Source organism: Bubalus kerabau, chromosome 20 (assembly GCF_029407905.1).
Source record: "Bubalus kerabau isolate K-KA32 ecotype Philippines breed swamp buffalo chromosome 20, PCC_UOA_SB_1v2, whole genome shotgun sequence".
NCBI classification, from domain to species: domain Eukaryota; kingdom Metazoa; phylum Chordata; class Mammalia; order Artiodactyla; family Bovidae; genus Bubalus; species Bubalus kerabau.
The window spans coordinates 49,716,710-49,733,990 of record NC_073643.1 but is presented as its reverse complement, the minus strand read 5'-3'; the positions used below and the strand labels follow the sequence as shown (position 1 = coordinate 49,733,990).

The window sequence follows — 17,281 nt, the reverse complement described above, 5'->3', positions numbered from 1 at the left end:
AATAATGGACTACTCATCAGGTGGGAAAGAGTGAAGGAAAAGGAGAAGAGGGTGGCAGAGGATGAGACAGTTAGATAGCATCACCAACTCAATGGACAGGAATTTGAGCAAGCTCCGGAATGGCAAAGGACAGTGAAGCCTGGGATGCCGCAGTCTATGCAGGTGGCAGGGAGTTGGACTTGGTGACTGAACAACAACAATCCGTGAATAACACTTAAATGTCCATGGTAACATAAATACTCAAATTCAGACTTAACCAAAAATTGTAAAATCACCCTAATAGGAAGAAGAAACAGGAAAGACAGAGGAGAAAAGTAGTAAAATAGCCAGATTACTCATTTATCATAATATAGAATCAAGAGACACATCTAAAATTAACTCAAAAGACAGCAGTGTATTATAAATAAAGAACTATAAATATGAGAATAACAGTGAGAAGAATAGGAAGTAAATACTTCTGGGAAGGGAAGCCATGGAAAGTTGGATAGAGTAAGAAATTATTGTTTTATGTCCTAAGCTTTTCACTGTTATTTGCCCTTGTTAACCATAAATAAGTTTAACAATTTTCACCCCTTAATATTTCAATATATTTTCATATTTAATGGACTATCAAAACTAATCATAAACTAAAATTTTAAATTCATATAATTTCAGCTAATAAGAAAAAAATAAACCAGTAAAACTGTTAAGCTAATTAAATTAACAAATTAACTTCTGCAGTAAATGAACTTTTCCTTGGACCATTTTATTACAAGCAACAAGAGGCTTTTCTGGGTTGCATGAGAGAACTGGCTTCAGAGTAAACATCACTACAGCGCAGGAAGGCAGCAGTCCCCTGCAGCCCCGGAGCAGTGGCCCTGCGGGCACGGGATTCTCACCGGAGGGAAGCACCTCTGGGGAGCAGCTTCAGCACCACACTGTTTGAGGTAGTCGGCCCAGTCAAAGTCCTGGCCCTGGTAGCCTAGGCAGGGACAAAAGAGCAATGACTCACACTTCACGTGCTCGCCTGGCTTTACCTCTCTGCTGGTATCCACCCACAACTTCTAATTTTGCTAATTTGAGGACTTGATCATTTTAGAGGAAAAAACATCCTATCAAATCTAAAGTATTATTGATTTTTATAAAATAGAGCAACTCTGGAGAGAATTTTCAACTTTCACACTTTAAATCAAGCATTTATTTGAGCAGTATTTATGATTAGTTGTTGACAATTTAACAAAAGACTTTAAAACAGTTATGACTGAATTTGATCTGTGCTAATAATTCCAGTCTCATTATCCTTCTAGTATGACTTAGGCGCTAAAGGAAAAGAGACAGCAAACAACCTACAGCACTAGTTAAATCAGTGAAGACTTCTTTCATAAAGTTATTTCCTAAAACATGTCTTAGCTACTACTAATACTCTTAATAGTTTCATTTTTTACAAAATCTCAATGTTCTCATAACCTGAGTCATGAATTAATTTCACAAAAAAAGCTGAGCTTAATTCCTCGCTTCAGTCTACAGGGCTCTTGGCAGAAGCCCTCTAAACCGACACCCTCACGGCACTGGCTCTCTGCCAGGAGCTGACTGAGCTCTGCTGCCCCGCTGGGTCTGTGCTCCTCTCTGGTCCCCGGAGTTCAGTGCCCCACAGGCACATGGCAGGCTATAAGACTGCGCCAGCCTACAATGTGCAGCCAGCTCCTCTGCCCAGGTTCAGACTGGCACCGTGTTTTCTCTGCCTCCACTTCAACTCCTGACAGTAAATCACCTGCCATTTTGAATTCAAAACCCACTACTTTCCTTCTATTTATAAAGACAGCTGCATTGTCTATAAAAATGCTGAGAGCTCTGATGTCTTTAATACAAATGTTTTATCTTCTCACAAAAGACGGCAGACAGGATAAGGAACTTGGGGTGTTCAGAGCATTCACGCAAAGAACTTGCTCCTGAAGGTGTGTACCCCACCCCTTCCATCCTCACCAGGCAGGCACCCCCACTGTCTGGTCACTGATGAGGGAGACCCAGGGGGCTCCTGCTACTGTTTTCCCCTATTTGCGCATTGCAGGAACTATCGTTCTCACTTTTGTTTCTCCAGTGACAAGTCCAAGGCCTGGCTCAACGCAAACATTCCACAAATGTTTGTTGGATAAATGAAGGCTGAACGGAAGACAAAGGTTCAGTCTGTGACTCTTGTGAACAGAAAAGAACACTCCCAGTCCAGTGTTCCAGCAGTCACCATTTGGAAAGTGAAGATACATTTTACCAAGGACTTGCCAATAAAGTATAATACATCGCCAGCCAAATAATCTGACTTGCTGATATAAAAATCAGATAAACATATTATACTTCCAGATACTCTAAATTAAAATTTTTTTTATTTCAGCTCAAATAAGTCATATTTAGTAGCCTTAATTAAAGGGTCAAAGATTAAACTTTGCAAGGCTGCAAACATGAGGAAAATGAGCTGCTACTTTCCTACTTACAGCCTGAGTTCTACTCTTGACCAAAAACCTCCCTCTGAAGTCCAAAGCATCTCCTTCTAAGAGGAGGTCCAGAAACCGAACAGTCATCAATCCACCTCCTCACTCTGGCTCTCAGGCTGCTTCTTGTAAGCCAGCTCCCAAAGCTCATTGCATCCTACCCTCACCCCTACTGCCTCCCGACAGACACAGATGGAGGCTGCATGGAATCCCAGGTTGTCATGAAGATATTTATCTAAGTAGTGGGACATACTTTCCTAGTTTTCAAGCTTAATTTATGGGCTTCCCAGGTGGCTCAGTGGTAAAGAATCTGCTTGGTAAGCAAGAGACATGGGCTCAAACCCTGGGTCAGGAAGATCCCCTGGAGTAAAATGGCAAACTTTTATTCTTGCCTGGGAAATCCCATGGACAGAGGAGCCTGAGGGGCTACAGTCCACGGGCTTGCAGAGTTGGACACAACTGAGCGACTAAGCACAGCACAGCAGCACAAGCTTAATTTGTAACATTTAAATATGTAGAAACTGGAATCTAGGTCTTTGTTTATACTTGTCTTGTGCCCCCAAACCACTAAGGACTGGACTGGGTGTGAGGAGCGGGGGACAAAAGATCCAGGTAAAGCCACCTGATAAATCTCATTTATCTCATAAATCTCATGATAAATCTCATTCCCAAGCAAACAAATGAGAAAAGAATGAATACACACCAGGAGGGGGGCTGATGTGTAAACCATTCTTCAGACTCCACTGCACAGGGAAAATACCAGGGCTGTCGGTGTGACACACGAAGGATCGCTGCGCACGATTCTCCAGTCGCAAATCATCCATTTCCACCAGAAAATACTTTTCATCAAAAACCTGTATGTATGATTTAACACACAAAATAGATAAACTTTTTTTGTGTACATATACACATACGTGTGCACATACACACATGCCATTTCTTTGGTGTAGCTAATAAACATGTTATAAAAGTTCGTAGCCACATTAATAGTAACGTTACGTCTGTTTTAATACTACTACTAAGCACTCAATAAATCTTATCTTTATGTCAGGTATTGTTTTAATCAAATGCTTTTCATGTAATATTAATTCAGTTTTAATCTTTCTAACAATCTAATGAGGTACCATTATCAACCCTATTTTGCAGAAAAGGAAACTGAGTTTAAAAAAGTTAGTAACTTGCACCATGTTACACAGACAGGTAGAAACAGAGCTTAGATTTAAATCCAAGTGTGTGAGCTGTGAACAAAGCTTCGTTCAGACTTAGAGAGGAGTCAGCTACACTAGTTTATTAGATCAGATCCTAGCCTAGTTTCAAATACCATAAAGGTTTTATGAACCTCCCCTAGCTCCTTACCACCTGCCATTCAGACTCCAGAAAGGACTTTCTGGCCCCATTGCAGGTTCAAGATCCCTTCTTGTTCTAAGAATTATCCTCTTCTGAGACAAGGAAAATTCAAATCTCAATAGGTCAGATGATTCAGCTTCCAAGTAACCACTCCTCTTGTCACACCTGACTTTTGGTTCTACTCTCAGTAAACGGACTTCTGCTCTACTCCTAAAACAAAATCCTCTGCCTTATGCATCAGTTCTCGTAACGAGTAACTGGGCCTGTTACCGTCACAGACAACCCGCCCTGTTCTTGTGCATACTCCTAACCAGAGCCTGTTTTCGTTAGTCTTCCAAAAGATTAAAAGTCTACGTCTGGAATCCATGCCTGGAACAACTCTACTTTCAATCTTGTGACACTAAGACCACTGTTTTCCACACACCTGTTCACCCAACGAGCCTGGCACCTAGTTGGACATTGATGATACTGCCTGCCTCCAAACTTTTCAGATACCATGGGCTACCTCCTGGTTAGATCTCCTCTAGTTATGGAGGACTGCCATAGGACACAGCTAGGACTGCCCCCAAAGAATGTGCACCCTACTCCTCTGGTACCCAGGCTTTGGTTAACTGGGGCAACCAAGCTCTGAAAAAGGAATGCACCACAAAAAGTTGGACATTAGAAACGTAAGATGTGCACAGAACTAATTCTAACCTCGCAGCTTAGGAGAAACAATGGATTGGATTACCAGAGTCTGACGATCAAAACACCACCAATTTCCTAAAACAGCCACCCTGACAAGAATTCTTACCAAGAGAGTTGCCTCCATTTTACCTTAACAACTGTAGCAGGAGAGATGCCAAAAGGAGACCAGGGGTCCACAGCTTCTAATTTCATATTTACAGAGAATGAATGAGTGCCGATCACTCGCTTGTCCTGAAATGCAAAGGCCAAGAGGAAATAAAATATAGTATTTTCACATTTACTGTATGCTAACATATAGCTGAATACTACTCATTTTTTGAATTTTTTATTTACTTGCTTTTGGTTGTACTGGGTCTTTGTTGCTGCCTACAGGCTTTCTCTAGCAGGGGCTACTCCTTGTCGTGTGTGGGCTTCTCACTGTGGTAACTTCTCGTTATAGAGCACAGGCTCTAGGAACACAGGCCTCAGTAGTTCTAACATGCAGGCTCATTAGTTGTGGCTCCTGGGCTCTAGACTACAGGCTCAGTACTTGCAGTGCACAAGCTTAGTTGCTCCATGGCATGTGGGATCTTTCCAGAACAGGGATCGAACCCTTGTCTCCTGCATTGGCAGGTGGATTCTTATTCACTGCATCACCAGGGAAGTCCTGAAAACTACTCTTAATTAAAACAATGAAACTGTCCAGCTTCTATTAAATAATCTAGTCCTATAATTCTCTTCCTAGCCTAGAAAAAACTATTCAGGAAAAAAAGAAAACCAAAGGGAGCAAGCACTCCTACTCACTACATTTGGAACACAAGGACCATCCACAGAAAACAACAAGCTTATTTTAATACAAGTCAGGGCTATGTAGTTAAAAGCAGAAGAGAAAAGACTCAGAATGCTTTAAGAGCTTTCGGGAGAAAACCTAGACTACCTTCAGGTAAAAAGGAAGGATGATCATCACTCCAGCCTTGAAACCTCTTCGTCTCCTTCAGTCATCACAGCGCTCTCACTGACACCAGGGGTTATTTCACACTTTGCAGCTTCCTCATATTGCTGTACTCTACTGTGAGAAGACAAGTCCCTATCTACCACATTTTTGTTTTTACCTTAAACAAATAAGATGGTAATGGCTCTTCCTCCTCTTTCACTTTGGCCAAGATCTCTTGCCACGCAGCTTCATTTTTCAGATGTCTGATGGCTTTAGTTAAAACAAGACAGGATGCTTTAAGTGATCTGAGAACTTACAAATTTTATAACTGCTCTGAAATCATTCACATAAACAAAAAAGTCACTTTCCCCTGGGAAAAGGGAGGGGTTCAAGCCTACTTATACCATCTTTACTCAGAGAAATCCCACTTAAACTTCAGTACCTTGTGTCCTCTGTTCAGAACCTGGGTAGTAGTTGAGTAAAAACACCTATCATGAGACCATAAGGATTACTCTAGTCCACAAAATAATACAACATCCAAATTGCGGTATATAATAATGAATGCGAGTGATTTCAACATTAACTCCTATTTTAATATCTTTTTTAAAAAGTTTTTTATTTTTTTAAACTGGAATATCTTTAATCAATAATCCACTTTGAACTCAAGACCTGTCCTACTCCTATATCTATCTGAATGCTACTTAGAGAACTTTTCTTTAGTTTTGGTAAGGGGTCAGTATAACTTAGGGCAGAAGTCAGTAAAAGCTGGGGCAGAAGGTATATCAGTATGTGGCAAATTACTAAGGCAACAAAGCTCCCCCTTCCAAAAAAAAAAAAAGGCATTTACATATTCCATATACACTTGCAATACTTCTATTATGCAAATCAACAAAGGCTTTTGTAATATGCAGAATAATGTATTTTTCAGTCTCATTGATATTAATAAACAATAATGCCCAATATTAAAAGAAAAATGTTGTATTGCTCCTCACCTGATGGGGGTTGAAGCTCGTACCCTTGTTGAGCAGCCCACCCAACGTGATGAAGAAACGGATCCAAGTAATACAACCAATGTTCAACATTATCAGAACCCTCAAGTCCTTCATAACGCAGCTTCAGCCTTCCCCCAATGTTGTCTACCACAGTAACAATCCAAGTACTTAAAGAGTCCTGGAAAGCTTGACATTCCAGCCTGGAACCTGGAGCAATGAGATCTAAAGGATTCCTCCCGTTACGGAGCTATAGGTAAAAAAGCAAAATGATTTTATGAGAGGTAACATAATATTTTTAAAAGTCAAGTTTTAAATGAACTCAAACTAGCTTTTATATTCTTATCCATTCAAAGCTAGGGACACTGAACCGCCTAATATTAGACAAGTCTGTATAGTATTATTTCTGGTGATGTGAAAATATCTACCTTAAAGAAAATTTACTATAAAGCAATAGAACTATTCTAAAAGATTTCTATCTCTAGGACTATGCTGCATAGTTTCATCTAGAAAGAATTTTTAAAATATCATCATTACTTAGTCTTTGTAAAAGCCAAGTATGATCATCATTAAAAAAAAAAAAATCAAACATGACAAAAGTCAAAATCACCCACAACCCACCTCCAGGAAAGAACACAATAAATGCTTTGGCAAACACTCTGTGAAAATAGGTTTTTTACACCCAAGTCAACATCCATCCATGTCTTATCTTTTTCTCTCTCTTGTATTTTTTGAAAACTATATATTGTTTTTTAGTGTGTTTGTATCACTTAATATTTTATAGCTATCTTTCTATTACAGCACATACAAATCTTCCTCATTCTTTTAATCTGCTTTATTGATATTCTCTATTATACTTGGGCAGTAGTTTAACCACTTACATACTGATGGGATTTCAGTTATTTCTGATGTTTTACTCATTTCACAACAATGCTCTTACGAATAATAGAGTAAGTGTTTTGAATACACTCAACGAAAGGAAAAGTTTAATTCTCATTCTTTAGATATACTACTAAAAACTAGAAAAAAGAAGTAAAAAAGGGTGATTTCAATATATCATTTAATCATTTCTTAATGTTCAAACTTAATTTTTTTCCTCCTAAGAACTGTTCTATGATAATTACATATTTATATATGTGCAAAAGAACACATGAACAAATAAAGGCACACATTCACAACTAAAGATAAAAATGGCTGAATCAAAGTCATTACAGAGCAGATTAATTAATTTATTCATATGTTACTGAGTGGTGAGCTAGACCCTGACTAAATGTAATTAAATGTGTCAGAGTACAGGCACACCTCTGAGATATTGCAGGTTCAGTTCCAGACTACAGCAATAAAGTAAATATAGAAATAAAGTGAACCAAACTAATTTTTTGGCTTCCTGGTATATATAAAAATTAAGTTTGTACTATAGTTAGTCTATTAAGTATGCAACAGCATTATGTCTAAAACAATGCATAAACTTTAATTTAAAAATACAGAACAAAAAACTTAATACAATAGTTACATCAAAGATCACTGATTAGAGATCATACAAATATAATAAAAATGAAAAAGTTTGAAACATTGTGAGAATTACCAAAATGTAATACAGAAACACAAAGTAAGCAAACACTGCTGGAAAAATAGTGCCAACAGACTTGCTCAAAGAAGGGTTGCCACAGAGCTTCAATTTGTAAAAACTGCAGTATCTGTAAAGCACAGTAAAGTGAAGCACAATAAATTGAGGTATGCGTGTATAAAATATAAAGATCACCTAGAAACAAATTCAACAATCAAGCTTAAAAGGGGAATTGTGAATGGATCACAGAATCAAATATATAAGAGTTAGAACTATAAAACATTCAGAATATAGGAGCAAACCTTTATGACCTTGGGTTAAGCAAAGCCTTCTTAGATTAAGACAAAAAAAGATAAATTGGACTACATCGAAAAAAACTTTTGTTCTACAAACAATATCATCAAGAAAGTGAAAAAACAATCTACAAAACTGGATAAAACATTTTAAAAATCATATATCTTGATCTAGACTTGTACAAGCCAATAATAAAAAGATAAATAGCCCAATTTTAAAATGAGCAGATACTTCTCAAAAAAGAAGCACATAGAAAGATTTTCAATATTACCAGTCATTAGGGAAATGCAACTCAAAGTGAGAAGCCACTTTACACACAATAGGACAGCTATAGCCAAAAACAGAACAACAGGTGTTGGTAAGGATGTAAAGACATTGGAACCTTCATAAACCACATTTCACATATGCTACAAACAATTTTGCTGGTATAACAGAGACAAAATGTAAATTAGAAACATCATAACCAATAAATTCATTTCACAAAAATAAGATATCTATATTCACCAAAAAGCCCAAAAGCTACACTAATTTAAAAGAACTGCTGAAAGTAGGTAGGTAGTGCTGCAGGATATTCTGGGAAAAAGAAAAGGGGTATCTCAAGTCACCTGGTGTGGGCGTTACACATGTCCGCACCAAAAGATTCAACCCTGGCTCAGTTCCAAGTGAGAGCTGAAAAAGGCCACATTTCCAAGCTGTGTGAAAGAATTTGGAAAACTATAGCGTTTTATGTGTTTGCAACCAATTAAAAAACATTCTAGGCTCTGAGCAAGCCACCAGTTTACAACCTCTGAGCGTAAGTTTACAGCCCTTAAGACCTACACCTGGGTCTGTAGTAGTACTGCTGAACTGACTCAGAGTGGTAAATAAGCCGCCATTTTAAGATTCCCTGAAGAGGAAGATTAGTTTTCCATCCTGATTCTGGAAGCAATAATACTCACGCCCTCTAGCAGCGGAACAGGAGGACTACATGCTCCCATCAGGGTCTGCCGTAGAAACTCATCCCAGTCAGACACTTTATCTCTGATGCCTAGATGACGGAATCATACTGTCAGCCACGAAACACAAAGAAAGTAAACCACACAGAATACAGAAAAACTAACTCTGTGAAAATGGTTTAGAGGTGCATTTATCTTTTTAATATGTAAGAGCCCAACATATTGATTCTTTGAGAGCTTAAAAATAATACTCCTGTAGATATGAGTTACTTCCTGGTTAGTTTAATGAGTTGTATCCAAAAAAAAAGAGAACGGGCCCAACTCACTGTAAGTATCACTGTCAGTATAATGTTATTCAAAAATGAGCTACTCTATTTTTTTATTGTGGAAATTTTCAAACATACCAAAAAGTAGAGAAAATAATATAATGAATCCCCATGTACGGTAGTTTCAACAACTGCCTTTTATCCTTGTTCCCTTCATCCTATTCCCTTCTTTCCCCACAGGTAACTTTCCCCACAGGGACATACATTTAAATTACTGTATTTCAAAATCATTGAAATAGTTTTTCTATTTTGGGTAGTTAATTCACAAGCTCCAAACACAGATTTCTTTATTTGCTTTTGCATTTTTTTTAACTTTTTCCCACAAGTTATATAGAATATTTACATGGTTCAAAATTCAAATCTACAAAGTAAGTTACATTCAGAAAATCTGGCTTTTGTCTTTGTCCCCTTCATCCTACTCCCTCCTTTTCCTATAGGTAACTTTTTAAAACGGTGTGTTCCTTACTGCTATTCAACCGTTGTTCAATTAAAAAAATTATTCCTTCATTTTTAAAAAATGAAATTCACACACACATTCATACATCTTCTTCCTCCCTCATTCAATATGGATTTTTCTTTATTCATGTAACAAAGCATCTGGAGACCACTCCTTTGATGTATGTAGATAGACTGTTTCTTTTTCTTAATGACTGTACCTTCTGTCACTATAAAGTAGTCTTCTTTGGAAAGGTGACATCTATTGTTACACACACACAACAGAATATTACTCAGTTAAAACAAAGAATGAAATAATGCCATCTGTAGCAACATGGTGGACCAAGAGATTAATCATACTAAGTGACATAAGTCAAAGACAAATATCGTATGATATCACTTTTACATGGAATCTAAAAAATTGATACAAATGAACTTATTTACAAAACAGAAACAGACTCACAGACATAGAAAACAAACTTACAGTTATCAAAGGGGAGGGAGAGGGATAAATTAGGAGTTTGAGATTAACAGATATACATTAGCACACACAAAACGGAGAAACAACGAGGATCCACTGTACAGCACAGGGAACTATATTCAGTATCTTGCAATAACCTGTATGGAAAAGAACCTAAAAAAGAATCTATATAATATGTATAACTGAATCACTCTGCTGAATACTTGAAACCAACACAACATTGTAAATCAACTATACTTCAATTAAAAAAATAACAATAAAATACCCTTCTTTGTCTCTTACAGTGCTTTCTGATCTGAATTCCACCTTTGTCAGATATCAAGACTGAGACTCCTGCTTTCTATTTGCACCTGGTCTACGTATCTTTGTCCATCCTTTTCTGTTTATTCTTTCAGAATATCTCCATTTACGTATGTTTCCTGTAATAGCACAGAAGTGGGTTTTACTTTGTGAGCCAACCTGAATTGTTTACTTTTAATAGAAGAGAAAGCCCATTAATTATATATAATTTATTTATAAACATAATTTATTTACATTATCAAAGATATGGCCTCAATGCTGACTTATTGTTTAATATTACATAAATTACCTGTGTGGATCTATAGTCTTTCACTATGTGATATATTTTATTTAAATATATACTTTTTCTTTTTAAAATCTATCTTTTGGCACTTAGAAAAGTCTATGGTTCTTTTTTCCTTCTGGTTATCTTTATACTAATATCTTTATGTAACAATTCTAGTCCTCTTTAATTTTAGACTATTTTCTATTTCTTTTTTTTAACAAACAACGTTAAAAGTTAGCAATAACCTCCTTTTTCTCCTCTCTTTCAGCATCTCATTTCACGTAACAGCATTTTACTCCCAGTTCACACACGAAAGGTAATCAGTTAAATTATTAGGCAATAACCCTGTTTTCAAAGGGGGAGGGAGGATGATTAAGCTTATACCACTATTCACCTGTTCTCTCCACTGTGGTCCCATGTTTTTTACAGCTATACTGTATTTATGTTGTCAGAGCATGTATCATTACATAGTATATTGTCTCTCTTATAACCATCTTTTAGCTTTAAGTTCTACAGCCATATATACATTTCAGTTCAATTCGTTGCTCAGTCGTGTCCAACTCTTTGAGACCCCAAGAATCGCAGCACGCCAGTCCTCCCTGTCCATCACCAACTCCCGGAGTTCACTCAAACTCACGTCCATCGAGTCGGTGATGCCATCCAGCCATCTCATCCTCTGTCGTCCCCTTCTCCTCCTGCCCCCAATCCCTCCCAGCATCAGGGTCTTTTCCAATGAGTCAACTCTTCACATGAGGTGACCAAAGTATTGGAGTTTCAGCTTTAGCATCAGTCCTTCCAATGAACACCCAGGACTTATCTCCTTTAGAATAGACTGGTTGAATCTCCTTGCAGTCCAAGGGACTCTCAAGAGTCATTTAGGGTTTCACTAACCATTGTCACACTAACATTTCTTCATTTGTTTGATTATCTGCAGCTCATTCTCTAGTGGATTTCTTCGGAAGGGCTCATGGGAACAATATTCCCTGGGTCTCTACATATTCCTAACAGTTCACATGTGGCCTTTACACCTGAAGCTCAGTTTGGCTAAACATAAAATCCTGGCCTTGTATATTCTTTTACTGAATTTCTTAAATATGTTACCCTGTCATCTTTTGGCATAAAGCATGTTGCCGATCAGTCTGGTGACAATCTTGTTTTCTTAACTTTTCAAGAAACTTAAAAGTGTTTTTTGCCTAAATGATCAAGGGATCCATTTCTGCTTTAGAGTTTAATACACATCTTGATGTAGCTGTTCTCATTTGATTTCTCCATGTACATAGTGAAACCTTTCAATATGTATTTTTACATCCTATTTGATTTCCATAAAGTTTTCTTAAATTGTAGTTTACAGTATTTTATTATTTCATTGCTTTGGTTCTTATCTTCAGGGACGTCTATTTTTGCCAACCTATATTATTTTCTCCAAGTCCTTTTTATTTCTTTTAATTAAAATTTTTTCTTCTTTTTCCTCTTCTCTTTCTGTTCCATTACTCATGCTTGAGTCACTCCTGTTTTCATCTTAGTCTTCAACTATTTTTAAACTTCTAGTTCTTGTCTAACTTCTATTTTTTTTCTCCAAATCTTCCTTTTCTCCAGTCAGTTCATTTTCTAATTTTTATAAATTTTATTTATGGTTTTTCTCACTGCTCTATCATAGTTACTATTTTCTTTTATCCTGTTTTGAAATGTTTTTGTCTGACACAGTGTTCACCTCTTTTGTGATTATGTTTCTCTGGAAGGATTTTATTCTTCCTTTTTGCCTTTTTTTAAAAATTATAACTTGACCTTGTATGAGACTTGAGAGAAATAATTTCCTGTTGTTCATGTTTAAATGAGGTGATTTTGCTATACTCTTGAGATAGTGGGCCAGGTAACTTCATGTCTCCAGAACTTTCTCTTACATTGTTTTTTCACAGAATGTTAATGATCAGCTAGAAGCCCACCAAAACCCCAGGACTCTAAACACTCAGATCTTCATTTGTAAATATCATCCTTCAAAATACAAAAAAAAAGAAAACCACCAGGGATTCCTAGAGAAATGGCTGATTTCAGGGTTGAGGCAGGGGAAAGTTTCCTGAACAAGAAACTACTCAAAGAATAATGGGAACATAGCAAGGGACACATCTGCCAGCTTGAAGAGGTGTCCACTGGCCAAATCTAGGACAGTGTGATCATCAAAATAAATAATGACAGCAAGGATCGTAATCCACTGAGTAAGACTCATGAGTCTACACTGACATATATACATAAATACAGATGCATACACAAATGCATGTGTGTAAACAGGAGAAAAGGGAAAGCCCTTTCTGTAGTAGAAAGCCAATTATGAAATGTAGAAGGAATTAGAAAAAAACACTCGCTAAGCATTAGTAATAACTGTTTCAGATAAAAATTACCAATGGATGCCAAAAATAGTGGGTGATGTTTGAAGACTAATGAGATATTTACATAATTTTAAGGTATCTTCCCACAAGATACTAATTAAAAATGGTAAAAGTAATTTTACAGTGGAAAAATTTGGAATATACCAACTTAAGTGATGAAAGTTAATATCACAAGTTAGTTACCGGACAAATTAACAGCATGTTGTCTCCTAACATGATGCACCAGAAGGACACAGCATTACTTCTGCATTTTTTCCTACCAAATGTCCACAGTCTGAATGTAAGTAAACATCAGACAAACCTAAATTGTGAGACATGCTAAAAAATAATCAGCCTATACTCCTCAAAAATGTCAACATCAAGGAAGACAAAGAAAGGTTAAGGAAACTAAAAAGATGACAGCCAAACATACTGAAATCTTGGACAAGGAAAAGACACGGGGAATAATGAATCTTTTGGATCCAAGACATAATGAACATTAGTGGGAAAACTGGCCCGTAACTTTCAAAGATGTCAAAGTCATGGAAGACTTTGGAACAAAAGACTAAGGAACTGCCCCAGATTAAAGGAATCTTTAGGAGACATGATAAATGAATGTAACAAATGACTTGGGATTTTCTTTTACCATAGAAACATTTTACTATAAAAACATTATTGATAAAAACGGAACAAGCTCTATAGATTAAACAACAGTATTATATCAAAGCTAATTTCCTGATTTTATTATTTTACTGTGTTCATCAATGTTCATTTTTAGAGATATATTCTCATGTTAAGAGTAAAAAGAAAAAAAATAAAAAAGGCATTGTGTCTACAAGTGACTCTCAATGGTTCATTAAAAAGATACACGTGCATGCATGTGTGTGTGTGAGTGTGAGAGACAGAGAGAGAGGAAAGAGAGAGACAAAGACAGAGAGGGAGGAAAGGAGGATAAAGTAAACGTGGTACAATGCCAACATTTGGGGAAAGCTGACAATAAGGCCCCAAGAATTTTCTATATTTTTGCAAATCTGAAATATTTCTGTAAATCTAAAATTATCAATGTAACAAAATAAGAAGCCGGAAGAAAAGCATATAAGGTCTAGAATTTTCTTAAGGCCATCTCTTTCCTTTTTCCATGTTTATATGACTCTTCTCTTCCTTTTGTCCTATTGTCTCTGTCCTGCTTAATTTGGATTCTACTCCCAGTAGGGCTCTTTCCTCGAAGGGAGCTTCAGCTGGTTTACTTTAAAAGCTCACAGGTCCCAGACTGTCTGTAGGTAATAGGAGGGAGGACAGTAAAATCAGGAAGAGAAACAACCTGGCCCAATGTACTCTAAGACAGCCAGAACTACAAGTTAAACTCAGAGAGCCTCAGACACCCACAGGATGGTAAACAACTGATGCTCTCTATGAATGTCATAAAAGATTGAGGCTTATAAGGAGCACAGAAAATAATTTTTTCTAATGGAAATTTATATTATTCCTTACAAATATTCTCATTCAAAATACTAACCCAAAGAAGTTAGGAAGACTAATGTGCTTAGGAGATGTGAAAATCTTAAGACTGTGGACAGCCTAAATTTTCTTATATCAATACCACATCACATCTGGATATGACGTATTGCCATTACCTTCTGGGGCTTCGAGGGTCTTTTTATTCTGTTCACACCACCCAATGGGATAGAGGTCAGCTTTCCTGATGTCACACCAGAAGTCTGCTCTGCGATCCTCCCCGTAGCCATCGTAGCGGAGGAGGAGCAGCTGCTCACAGGTGGTAATGATGGTGGCAACCCAGTAGGTTTCAGGATCAGTTTTCACAGCCACCTCCAGTTTCATCCCAGGAGCAAATCCATTTTGCAAACGTGTGTCCACCTGAACATAGACATGTTATTAACCACCAGAAAAACATCTAATGAGTACTTCTTTGGTCAACATTCTTTAAGACTTACCATTCTAAAGCACTAAATGCAATAAAATCTTCTCAAGGGAAATCTGAGAAATTTCAGTTCTAACTCACAGGAGTGATCCAAACAAAACAGGGACTAGCAATGCTGTTCTGTCCCATCAACCCTGAAGGAGCTTTAAGAGAACTCAGTATTCCATGAAAGCTGTCTATCATGATTATAGAATATGCTTTCTATTAAATATACAGACCACTGAATGTTCACCATTTTAACAACCTTCAACACATTAAGATTTCAAGAGTGATTTCTTAATCATTCAAAAGAAGAAAATTTATGAAGCTAGAAAAAGTAAAGGACAAACAGAAGTTAATTGATAATAAATATGTATAATATGTACCATAAGAGGGAGCCATATTTCCCAGTTTCCCTAAAACAGTCTGTGTTTACACCTGTTATCTTTGAATAATAACTAATAATGCCTCCTATCTCTCTCAAAAGTGCCCTAATTTAAATGACAAATTATACAGTCACAAACGTTGCAGTCTGCAATTCTGAAAATCCTGTACGTATGTACTAAATAATGAGAGCCAGGTTTCTTACTGTGGGACAAAGAAGTGCATAAACCAAAATGCATAAATTCAAGCTAATCACGAGAAAAACCAAAGCCCAACTAAGAAACCTAAAACATTTAGGTTGGTGAAAAAGTAATTGCAGTTTTGGACCATGAATTTTAAATCATTATAACTAGGTTCAAACATATCTTTATTAATCAAAATAGGCATCATTAGAATCAACACATTTTTGCCAATGAGAAATAAGTTTGCTTATTCCTGTAGCACAAAAATCCATGCTTCGGGATTCAACAAGCTCTTGGAAAGCATTTTCTGCCTCCTGCTGGTTGTAGAAGCATTTCCCCTGCAAAAAGTTGTCAAGATGTTTCAAGAAGTGGTAGTCGGTTGGCAAGCGGTCAGGTGAGTATGGCAAATGAGGCAAAATCTTCATAGCCCAATGCTAGTTGTGCGACGTGTGGTCAGGTGTTGTTGTGGAGGAGAATTTGTCCCATTCTGTTGACCAACACCAGTTGCAAGCATTGCAGTTTTCTGTGCAGTTCAGTTCAGTTGCTCAGTCGTGTTCGACCCTTGTGAGTCTTCAGTGCATCTCATCGACTGGCTGAGCATATTTCTCAGATGTAATGGTTTTGCCAGGATTCAGAAAGCTGTAATGATCAGACAGGCAGCAGTTCACCAAACAGTGACCATCACCTTTCTTGGGTGCAAGTTTGGATTTGGGAAGTGCTTTGGAGCTTCTCCTCAGTCCAGTCACTGCGTTGGTGATCACCAGTTGTCATATAAAATCCATTTTTCATTGCACGTCACAATCCAATCAAGAAGTGGTTCACTATTGCATAGAATAAGAGACGATGACACTTCAAAATGACGGTATTTTGATTTGTGGTCATCTCACGAGGTACCCACTTATCAAGCTTTTTCACCTTTCCAATTTGCTTCAAATGCCAAACTAATACAGAATGGTCAACATTGAAGTCCTCGGCAATTTCTTGTGTAGTTTTAAGAGGATGAGCTTTGATGATCCTCTCAATTGGTCATTGTCAACTTCCGATGGCCAGTCACTGAGGAGCGCAGTGGCTTAAAGCTCCTCATCTTTAAGGGTCTCATCTCCTTTGCAAAACTTCTTGAATCACTACTGCAATATAAATTCGTTAGCAGTTTCTGGGCCAAATGTGTTGTTGATGTTGTGAGTTGTCTCCACTGCTTTATGACCCATTTTGAACTCGAATAAGAAAACTGCTCGAATCTGCCTTTCATCTAACATCATTTCCCTAGTTTAAAATAAATATAAAATAAACAGCAAATAATAAGTCACTAGCAAAAAAATATAAAGTGAGAAATGTGTATTAAAATGATGGTATAACATAACCACATTAATAAAAGAACGTATTCTGATATCAAACAGCAAAGTTCAACAATGCAAGACTGCAATTATTTTTGT

The 17,281-nt window shown here is 37.1% G+C and overlaps 1 protein-coding gene across 9 annotated transcripts in view; it reads right to left on the bottom strand.

Moving 5' to 3' along the window:
- Nucleotides 1-17,281, bottom strand: part of SFMBT1 (Scm like with four mbt domains 1) — a 120,578-nt gene that overhangs the window by 24,543 nt on the left and 78,754 nt on the right. For all 9 annotated transcript variants that reach the window (XM_055558846.1, XM_055558844.1, XM_055558851.1 and 6 more), the window contains 7 exons: nt 14,999-15,239; nt 9,198-9,286; nt 6,402-6,648; nt 5,588-5,679; nt 4,626-4,727; nt 3,166-3,316; nt 879-961 (listed from right to left, as the gene is read on the bottom strand). In XM_055558846.1, coding sequence (XP_055414821.1) covers nt 879-961; nt 3,166-3,316; nt 4,626-4,727; nt 5,588-5,679; nt 6,402-6,648; nt 9,198-9,286; nt 14,999-15,239 — 1,005 coding nt within the window. The remainder of the gene's footprint in view (nt 1-878; nt 962-3,165; nt 3,317-4,625; nt 4,728-5,587; nt 5,680-6,401; nt 6,649-9,197; nt 9,287-14,998; nt 15,240-17,281) is intronic.